Raw genomic sequence first — 10183 nt, forward strand, 5'->3', positions numbered from 1 at the left:
TTCCCCACCATCCCCTGCCCTCCCCACCCCCCAGACTTTAACCCCAGTTAAATCCACCAACACAGATTTCTTTTCTCTTTTTTTTTTTCTGTGTTTTTGGGTTTGTTTTGGTTCTTTGTTATTTTTTTGCTTCTGTTTCTCATCGATAAAAACGCCGTTGCTGCCAACGCCAGGAGGGGCAGCCCCCGGCCCCGCGGCTCCTTCTCCACGCTGCCACAGGGTGGGGACACCGAGGACAGGACAGGGAGGGGACAAGGGACCGCCAAACCCGCCTGGTGCTCCCGGGGTGCCCGACGCCTATGTACAGGTGGAGCCACTGGCACTGGCCCCGGCTCTGCCCTGCCCGGGGGGGCTCAAATCCCACTCGGCCTTTCCTGGCCTTGCCTGGGGGGCTCCACTCAGTGCCCGGGGGGTCCCGGGGGTCCCACCACTGCCACCGCTCAGTTTGTGTACACCTGAGTCCCGATCACACGCATGATCTCCTTCTGGATTTTGGGGTCCTGAGTATTGATATTGGCATCTCCCACTTGGCCGTCTTCGTACCTGGAAGGGGAGGAGGGGGGTCAGGGGGAGTCCCGGGGGGGTCCCACGGGTTCCAGTGAGGTGGCACAGCTGGGACTCACACAAAGAAGAAGCGGGTGCAGACGTGGTCCGAGACGGGGCACACCCAGATGTTGCCGTGTTTCTGCAGGTCCTTGGAGGTGATCACTGCCAGGGGAAGGGGCTGTTGGACACGGGGTGGGGAATGGAGGCCCCGGCTGGGCACGGCCGGTGCTGGGGCACAGCTGGGGGTGGGGACCCTCCCTCCCTCCTCCACTCGCCCAGTGATCCTGTGGGTGCTGCCCATGCCCCCCCCATTGCCCCCTCATGTCCCCACACCTTCACAAAGCGCGATGCAGTTCAGGTTGCGGCTCTGGAGGAAGCGGGACTGGATGGAGCGGGTCTGTGGAGAGAGCAGCCGGTGTTACCACCCTGTGGGTGCCATATCCCCATCCCCATCCTCCCCAGTGTCCCCCAGCCTGTCACCTGGGGGATGGTGTTCATCCTGTTGTACCGCTGCACCAGCTCATCCTTCGACGGCATCCGGTGCTGGCCTTTCCCCATCCCTGTGGGGGAGGAGGTGGTGGCCGTCACTCCCGGCAGGGAACACTGCGAGGGTGACGAGGGGACACATGCCACAGACAGGGATGGCTGAGTGCTCCCACCCTTTGGCCGAGCCCTGGGAACCCCCCAAAAGCAGGCACAGAAGCTTTTGGAGCCTAGAAATCATTGGGGTTTTTATTCCCTGGTGTGTGGGAAAGTCCCAGCCTGGCTGGGAAGAGGCTGGTGCAGGTGATCCAGATGTGGGATGGTGCCGACTCCGGTGTGGCTCCTCTGGCCGGCGCGATGCCAAACCTCCCTGGGCCCATGCAGGGGGTGGGGATGGGAGCACAGGCAGGACTGGGCAGAGCAGGCAGCCTCTTACCTGAGTATCCAAAGGAAATACTGGAGATGGGGCTCAGATAGATGCCCTTGCCATAGGCTGCTCCATGCAGCTTGCAGGAAAACACCAGGATGAGCGTGGTGGGGTCACCCCGACAGCTCAGGCGCGGTGACAGTGGAGGCACCCGGCACCCCCCGCTGCCTGTCCCCTTCCTTGCCTGCCTGTCCCCCTCCTTACCTGCCTGTCCCATTCCCTGCCTGCCTGCTCCCCTCTCTCCCTCCCTCCCTCCCTGCCTGCCACTCCGGGGTGCTTCTGGCCTGTGGAGCAGAGCGGTACCTGCAGTTTGGTGTAGGAAGCGTTGACCAGTCCGTTGCGGAGGATGGAATGCCAGTTCTCAATGTGAGAGCCGCTGGAAAAAGTCAGCCCCACGTCAGCCCCACAGGGCCCGTTGGGGGGCCCCTGCTGTCCCCCCACCTCGGCAACTCACTGGAAAGCGAAGGTGCTGCCGTAGAGTTTCTTGGCCGTGCGGAACCGCGCCTCCTTGGCCGGGGGGCTGCTGAGCAGGAGGAACTGGTGGGAGGTGTGCATGAACTTCAGCTGCTACCAGGGGAACGGGAAGAGCAGCGGCGGCACCGGCGGGCAGAGGACAGACAGACAGGCAGACAGACAGATCATGCACGGCCGCCTGGCCTTGTGTCCAGCCCAGCCCGGCTTCGGCTGCTCCGACATTGCCAGGAGAGCCTGTGGCATCACCCACCACACAGCCCATCCTCCATCCCACATACCCCATCCAGCCTCCCACACCTCCCAGGCTCAGACTCCATCCCAAGGGATGCATCCTGTGGCCCAGACCTTTCTGTGGCCCACTCCATATCCTTAAACACTTCGTCCTCCATCCCACAGCCCACAGCCTACATCCTGCATCCCACCTCCTGTACCCTTCAGCCCATCTCTGATATCCCACATCCCACATTCCACACCCTCCATCCCCCAGAGCCTGGCCAGGCCCCTTACCCTGCTGAGAGGCAGCTTGACGATGTGGGATCTGTTGCTGGAGATTATCCTTGGGAAGAGGAGGAAGAAGAGGAGGAGGAGGAAGGTCAGATAGGGTGGTCCCATGGTCCCCTGGGAGCAGGGCCAAGCTGGGAGCCAGAACCCACCCCAATGCCATTGAATGGTTGTGACCCCCCAGGAGAAAGGAGCTGAGAGAGTTGTGCCAAAGATGCCCGGCTGCCTCCCACTCCATCCCCTGTCACGGCAGATGTGGGGCAGCAGGGAGGGATGTGGGACAGTGGGATGGGGCCACAGCACCCTTGGCCTTACCACTGCAGGAGGGGATGGGCCAGGGGGTCCAGCTTGTCCATCTGCTTCTTGATCTCCAGGTAGGATCCCTGGTAAAGACAGAGGGAGTGCAGTGGGTGCCCCAGCACCCATCCAACTGTGGGTGGATGGAGATCAGCACCAAAATGCCACTCCAGGATTGGATCCCATGCTGGGGGACATGGGGGTGTGAGGCCACACCACATACCTGGGTCATCTCCCGGATGGACATCACGCTGTCCAGGGCCTTCTGCAGCCGCTCATAGTTCTTCTTCTACAAGTGGGGCAGGAGAGAGGTGGTCATCAGAGAGGTCCTTAGGGCTCCCCATGGCCCCTGCACCCCCCAGTGTGGGGCAGCGTCGCCCCCGGTGCTTACCTTGGGGTTGAAGGCAAGAGTTTTGGGGTCGTTGGGGTCCACCACGGAGGGATAAGGCTCGAAGATGATGCTCTTGCGAGGGGACTCGAGGGCAGCGCGGCACATGGCCACCAGCAGGTCCACCACCTTGGGGCAGAGCAGGGGGTGAAGGGGCAGCCCCCCAGGGAGATGTCGGGGTCCCCACCGTGCGCAGCCCCTACCTCGGCACCCGTGGCCACCTCCTCAGCCGCGCCCGACATGACGCCCAGGGTGTAGAAGGAGAAGACGCAGAGCTCCCGCGTGCACACGGCCGGCTGCGGAGGGACAGGAGTGTGGGGAGGGCTGGGACAGGGACACGGGGGCACAGCCCGCGCCCCGCTGGCCCCTGTCACCCCACCTTGAGCATGGAGCCGTTCTGGAAGACGTGCTGCTCGTCACACACCACGCAGTACTCATTGAGCGTCGGGATCCGCTGCTCCGCGTACTTCATGATCTGAGGGCAGGACGGTGGGAGTCAGGCCCTGCCACGGAGCTGGGAGCACGCTCCAGGCAGTGGGATGGGGATGAGTGGGATGTGGGGCAGTGGGGAGGATGCTCTGGGCAGTGGGGTGAGGATGAGCAGGACATGAGGCAGTGGGATGCGGAAAAGTGGGACATAGGGCAGCGGGAAGGATGCTCGGGGCAGAAGGATTGGGATGAGTGGGAAGGATGCTCTGGACAATGGGATGTGGAAAAGTGAGACACGGGGCAGTGGGAAAGATGCTCTGGGCAGCAGAATGAGGATGAGTAGGACACGGGGCAGCGGGGAGGATGCTCTGGGCAGCAGGATGAGGGTGAGTGGGATGCAGGACTCTCACCTGGACGAGGAAGCCGTACTCCAGCGTAGGGATGTTCTTGCAGTGGCCGCCGACCTGCGAGGGAGCCGGAGCGGAGCCAGCTGCGTCATCCCCTTTCCCACAGGCACCCCCAGCTCCGCATGGCACCGGCAGCCCCCAACCCCACTGGCACAGTGGGCCCCCCAATGTGCCAACCCCACCCCAGCACAGCAGGACCCCCAACATGCCAACATCCTCCAGCACAGCAGGACCTTCGATATGCCGACCTTCTCTAGCACAGCGGACCCTCAACATGCCAACCCCCGCTGGCACAGCAGCACCCCCAACATGCCAACACCCCTCAGCACATCAGGATCTCTGACATGCCAACATCCTCCAGCACAGCAGGACCCCCGACATGTCAACCTTCCTCATCACAGCAGAACTTCTGACATGTCAGCCTTCCCTGGCACAGCAGGACCCCTGCCGTGCCAACCCCACCCACAGGGATGCAGCACCAAGAGGGGGTAAAGCACCACTGGGCCCCCTGGCTGGGCCCCAGCTCCCCACGAGCACCCAAGGGTGCTGGGGACAAGAAACCCAGCAGGGGCTCCCCCCACCCCAGGGGGGTCCCAGCACCCCACAACAAGTGATCTGAGCCCAGAGGAGCCCCTGGCAAGGGAAAGGAGAGGAAAGCAAACCCCGAGGAGGGGTGGCACCCACCAGGATGTTGAAGGGGGCAACACCTGCCTGGGTGCTGGCGGGGGGGTAGCCGAAAACTTCCACCTTGGGGTTCTTCACCATGCAGGACACAGAGCGGTTCATCAGGCGGTTCACACGAGCCTCAGGGATGCCCAGTTTGCCCTTCAGCACCGAGTCTTGGATAACAGGGAAGCTGGGAGACCTGCGGGCACAGAACTCCCTGAACACCCGTTTGTCACTGTCCCCTGCTCCTCCATCACCCAGCACCAAATTCATCCATCAGCTGGAGCAACCTCCACCTCCCCGGGCTCTGGTGGGGAGCAGCAGAGTCCAAGTGGGGAAACTGAGGCACAGTGCCAGGCTCCATCCAGGCTGAGGGCACGGAGGGCTGGCACCTTGGGGACAGTGACGGGGTCTTACTTGGGGATGGGGGAGAAGATGCTGAGGCCAGCACGGAACTTCTTGATGGTGCCGCTTGTCTTGAACCAACTGTGCCGCTTCTCCTGCTGGGTCTTCAGGAAATCGTTGCTGAGGTGTTTCCATTGCTGGGATGTGAACATGCCCAGGATCCTGGCAGAGAGGTGGCATTGGTGCCCGAGCACCATGCGGGACAGCACCCATGGGTGTGTTGGTGTCCCCTAAGCCTGGTGCTTGGGTGGTCCCAGCCACACCCCAGCTCCTTCTCTTCCCCACCCACAGCCGGTGCTGAGCCTGGCAGGGGTTTCTGTGGTGGATAAAAGGTAGTGGCACAGGGACATGTGGCACCTGGTCGGTTTGGGGGCAAAACAGGAACTCTGTGGGCCCCCCCCACCCCCCACTCTCAGATGCCCAGTGTGTTTCAGCTCTTACTTCTTCAGCTGCAGACCCAGCCCAAAGCCCTCCTTGTTGGACGGCTGGAACACCTCGATGGACGGTTCTGTGGGGACAGATGGGGACGAGCCATTGCTGCCACCGCTGTGCCCGTTCCCAGGGCACGGGGGACACCGTGTCCTGCCCGTCCCCACTCACCGGGGCCATCGAGGTACTGGGAGAGGGAGAAGCGCAGGCGGAGGACGATGGGCTCCGTCCGCAGCACCTTCCACGCCGTCGCCACCTCCTCCTGCCGAGGGAGAGCCGTGGTTTGGCACAGCCGTGGGGACACAGCCAGGGAGGGGAATTTGGGGACCCCCCGGGTGTGTGTGCCCACCCTCCCTGTGCCAGCGCTGCCGGGGGCATCCCGGGGACTCACATCGAGGAAGCTGATGTTCACGTGCAGGTCGATGTCCACGTCATCGATGGTCCCGTACTCCCTGTGAACACACGGTGCCGTGGCACAGGGAGGCTGGCACGGAGCTGGAACAGCAGCCCAGGGCCCACTGTGCCAGGGTGGGCAGGCTCAGGGGACAGTGACAGGCATGTGTGGGTCCCCATGTATCGAGTGTGTGTACCCTGAGACCAGAGTGGCACAGGGGGAGTGCCCGGATTGCAGATGTGTGCCTGGGGATGGCATAGCCGGGTGCTCAGATTGCCATGCTTGGGTGCCATGGCAATGGCACAGCCAGGTGCCCCAAGGATGGCATAGCTGGATGCCTGGAGACGTCACAGCCAGGTACCTTGCTAATACCATAGCAGGGTGTCCCACGGATGGCACAGCCGGGTGTCCCAGAGATGGCACAACTGGGTGTCCAGGGGTGCCAAAACTGGGTGCTCAACGTGGCCACATGCATGGGAATGGCATGGCCAGGTGTGCTGGGGATGGCACAGGTGAGTTGCTCTAGAGATGGCACAGTCAGGTGTCCCAGGGACGGCACTGGTGGATGCCTGGGAGTGCCACGGGTGGGTGCCTCAGGGATGGCACTGCCAGGTGTCTGGTGATGCCATGGCCAGGTGCCCCAGGGATGGCACAGCTGGATGCTCTGGGAATGGGCTGGGTGCCCCAGGGATAGCACAGATGGGTACTTGGTGATGGCAAAGCCAGGTGCCCTGGGGATGGCACAGCTGGGTGCCTGGTGGATGCCATAGCTGGGTGTCCTGGTGAGAGTGTTTCTGAGGGATGGCACAGCCAGGTGACCTGGGAATGTCATGGCCAGGTGCCCAGGAGTTGCCATTGCCAGGTGTTCTGGGAATACCAGAGCCTGGTGCCCTGGGGATGCCATGGGCGGGTGCCCAGGGATGACACATCCAAGTGCCTGGGCACAGCACAGTTGGGTACCCAGGGATGGCACAGTCAGGTGACTGGACATGACACAACTGAATGCCCAGGGATGGCACAGCTGGGTGCAGCACAGTTGGGTGCCCAGGAATGGCACAGCCGGTGTCCTGGGCATAGCACAGCTGGGTACCCAGGGATGGCACATCTGGATGCCCAGTGATGCCACGGGCAGGTGACCCAGTGATGCCACACAGGTGTCCTGGGCACAGCACCCACCTGACGGCCACGGCATTCTCGCTGTAGATCTCCTTCACCGCCTCGATGTCGGCGTCCAGCTGCGGGTGCCGGTACAGGTCGGCGGCGCAGGTCCCCTGCGGCACAGCCCCCACGGCACCGTCAGACACGGAGACCCCGCGGCCCCAGGCTTGGGATCGCGCTCGGGCTGGAGGTCCCCGACCCCCTGACTGCCCTGTGGGAGTCAGCACCCACCTGGACGCCGTAGAGGAACTCCTCGGACTCATTGTCCCCGTCGGAGTCATCGTCCGTCCAGTACTGGCCCTTGAGGTCCTGGGGGCAGAGGGGTGGGGGGCAGCAGATTAGGTGGGCACAAGGCTGGGGGAGAGGAGATGGTGAGAGGGTTGGGATGTGGTTTGGGGGAGGCACATTAACAAGGAGTGAATAAAGGGGAGCAAACTGGGGAAGCTGGGTCTGGAGGGGGTTGGGGGCAGTGAACTAACTGGGGGAACATTTAGGGAAGCAGGTTGGGGGAACAGTGGGATAGGGAGGAGGATGAGAGCAGCAGGATGGAGGGAGTGTTTTGGGGGGCAGCAGGATGGGGATGTGGGATGGGGGCAGTGGGATGCAGGGAGCGGGATGGGAAGAATAATTTTGGGGGCAGCAGAATGGAGGAGCAGGTTGGGGGAGGCAGGACGGGGCAGCAGATTAGAGGGGAGCAGGTTGGGGACAGTGGAATGGGGACAGCAGGATGGGGGAACAGGATGGGAACAGTGGGATGAGGGAGCAGGATGGGGGAACAGGATAGGGACAACGGGATGAAGGAGCAGGATGAGGACAGTGGAATGGAAGAGCAGGGTGGGGGAGTGGGATGGAGGAGCAGGATGGAGGAAGAGGATGGGGACTGCGGGATGGGGACAGAAGGATGGGGAAACAGGATGGGACTGCAGGATTGTGGAACGGGATGGGGACAGCAGGATTGGGACAGTGGGATGGGGGAGAAAGATGGGGACAACGGGATGGAGGAGCAGGTTGGGACAGTTGGGATGGAGGAGCAGGATGGGACTGCGAGTTGGGGGAACAGGATGGGGACCGTGGGATGGAGAAGCAGGATCGGGGAGCAGGATGGGACAACAGGATGGGGATGGGGTGATAGGGTGCAGGATGGGCACAATGGGATGGGGGAGTGGGATGGGGGAGCAAGATGGGGACAGTAGGATGGGGGAGCAGGATGGGATAACAGGATGGAGGAGCAGGATGGGGACAGCAGGATGGGGTAAAAGAATGGGGACATCAGGATGGGGGATCAGGATGGGGGAGCAGGATGGGGACAGCAAGATGGGGAACAGGAGGGGGGAGTAGGATGGGGACCCCGCACGGAGCTGCTGAGCGGGCCCCGACCGATCGCGATGGGGGTGGTCCCTCTCCCACCGGCCCCATTGCCGCCCCGAGCCGAGGGACAGCGGGACACGGGGGGACACAGGGGAGCACGGGGATACCCGGGGGGTCACCGAGGGCCGCTGCCCCATCGCCCGCCCCGCGCCCCCCTTAGGCCCGTCCCGCCGCCCCCCCGCGCCGGGCGCGCTCGCCCCGCGGGCCGCGCCGGGCTGTGGCCGTGCCCCGTGCCCCGCGTCCCCGCGTCCCCCCGGCCCTCACCATGTCAGCGCGGCCTGGCCGGCGCGGGCGCCGCCGCCATTGCTGCCGGGGGGCGGCCGGCCTGACGTCACACCGCGTCACCGGGCAACGCGCCGTGACGTCACCGCCGGGCCCCCCCGGGACCCCCGGCTGGGCCCGGGGAGCAGCCACAGCTGCAGGGCTGGGGGGGCCCCAGGACAGGCTCCCCCTGGTCCCAGTTCGGCACCACCGCGGCCCCCAGCACAAGGTCCCCCATGGGGTGGCCGTGTTGGGTTCCCCCACAGTGTCCCCATGGGCCAGCAACAGGGTCTCCGGAGTCCCCAGTACACCGTCCCCACGGTACCAGCACCGGGTGACCATTTTGAGTCCACCCCTGGGCTGTCACAGTGTCCCCACAGCCCACCACAGTGTCCCCAGTGTCCCCAGTACAGGGGCCCGGCATGCCCAGTACAGGATCTCTACACAATCCCGGTATAGGGTGACAATTTTGGATCCCCAGATGGCTGTCACGGTGTCCCCACACCCCAGGACAGAGTCCCCAGTGTTCCCAGTACACAGTCCCCAGTGCACCCAGTACATGGTCCCCAGCATTCCCAGTACAGGATCCCCTCATGGTCCCAATACAGGGTGGCAATTTTGGGTCCCCCACGGCTGTCACAGTGCCCCCACAGCCCAGCACAGTGTCCATGTTGCAGGTCCTTGTGTCAATAGTGTGTCCCCAGTGTCACCATGATCCCAGTGGAGCAGCTGTGATGGGTCACCAATAAATGTACCCACAGTCCCGGGACAAGGTTTCCAGCATGAGGTCCCCAGTATCCCCAGCCCTGGGCCCTCATGGATCTGGCACAGGGCATCCCTGTTGGGTCCCTGCCAAGTTGGCATGTTGTCCCCTGTGTCCCCAGTGCAGTGTCCCCACCATGTCCATCACGGTGTCCCCTGTGTCCCCAGCATGGTGTCTGCACGGCCCCACTACAGAGCACCCACACTGCACCCTCAATGTGCCCACTGGAGGGTCTCAGGACCCTACAACAGCACCCCAAAATGCCCAGCCCCACAAAGAGAGGGACTCCTGAGGCCCCCCAGGTGGCTGGGGGGAGTGAGTTGGAGGGGGTGTGAGTTGGTGGGGCCATGTGAATGGAGAGACGATGTGAGTTGAGGGGATGGTGTGAGTTGGGGAGATGATGTGAGTTGGGGGGTTTAGTTAGGGGGTCGTGTGAGTTGGGAAGGATGGTGTGAGTTTGGGGGACAATGTGAATGGAGGGGATGGTGTGAGTTGCAGTGGGACAGCCTGAGTTGAGGGCACAGTGTGAGCTGGGGGGGCAGTGTGCCTTGGGGAGTGTGTGAGTTGGGGGTGTGTGAACTGGGGGGCACTGTGAGTTGGGGGGCGGTGTGAATTGGAGGATGTGAGTTGGGGGTCGGTGTGAGTTGGGGGGGATGTGAATTGTGGGGATGATGTGAACTGGGGGGTGGTTGAGTTGGGAGAACGTGAGTTAGAGGGCGCTGCCCCTTTAAGAGCAGCGGCCCCTTTAAGGCGGTGTCCACTCTCCGTCCGCGCGCGCGGCGGCTGC

The 10183-nt window shown here is 63.3% G+C and overlaps 1 protein-coding gene across 3 annotated transcripts; it reads right to left on the reverse strand.

Moving 5' to 3' along the window:
* Positions 1–66: 66 nt before the first annotated feature.
* PARP6 (poly(ADP-ribose) polymerase family member 6) lies at positions 67–8783 on the reverse strand. Of its 3 annotated transcripts, none has more exons than XM_064668614.1 (22): positions 8637–8783; positions 7236–7313; positions 7023–7117; positions 5844–5904; positions 5624–5714; positions 5465–5531; positions 5036–5185; positions 4637–4817; positions 3956–4009; positions 3496–3591; positions 3320–3412; positions 3120–3245; positions 2952–3017; positions 2747–2814; positions 2438–2486; positions 1911–2023; positions 1760–1832; positions 1466–1535; positions 1027–1106; positions 880–943; positions 624–708; positions 67–543 (listed from the first exon to the last, which is right to left on the reverse strand). In XM_064668614.1, the coding sequence occupies exons 1-22, from the start codon at positions 8637–8639 to the stop codon at positions 441–443; spliced, it is 1866 nt and encodes a 621-aa protein (XP_064524684.1). In that variant the 5' UTR covers positions 8640–8783; the 3' UTR covers positions 67–440. The 3 variants fall into 3 exon arrangements, 2 of the variants coding, with proteins under 2 accessions (XP_064524684.1, XP_064524685.1); XM_064668615.1 differs by having other exon boundaries at positions 333–543; positions 1911–2020; XR_010433732.1 differs by lacking the exons at positions 67–543; positions 1466–1535 and having other exon boundaries at positions 659–708.
* Between the last annotated feature and the right edge of the window lie 1400 nt (positions 8784–10183).

Source organism: Pseudopipra pipra, chromosome 12, assembly GCF_036250125.1.
Source record: "Pseudopipra pipra isolate bDixPip1 chromosome 12, bDixPip1.hap1, whole genome shotgun sequence".
In the NCBI taxonomy this organism is placed as follows: Eukaryota; Metazoa; Chordata; class Aves; order Passeriformes; family Pipridae; genus Pseudopipra; species Pseudopipra pipra.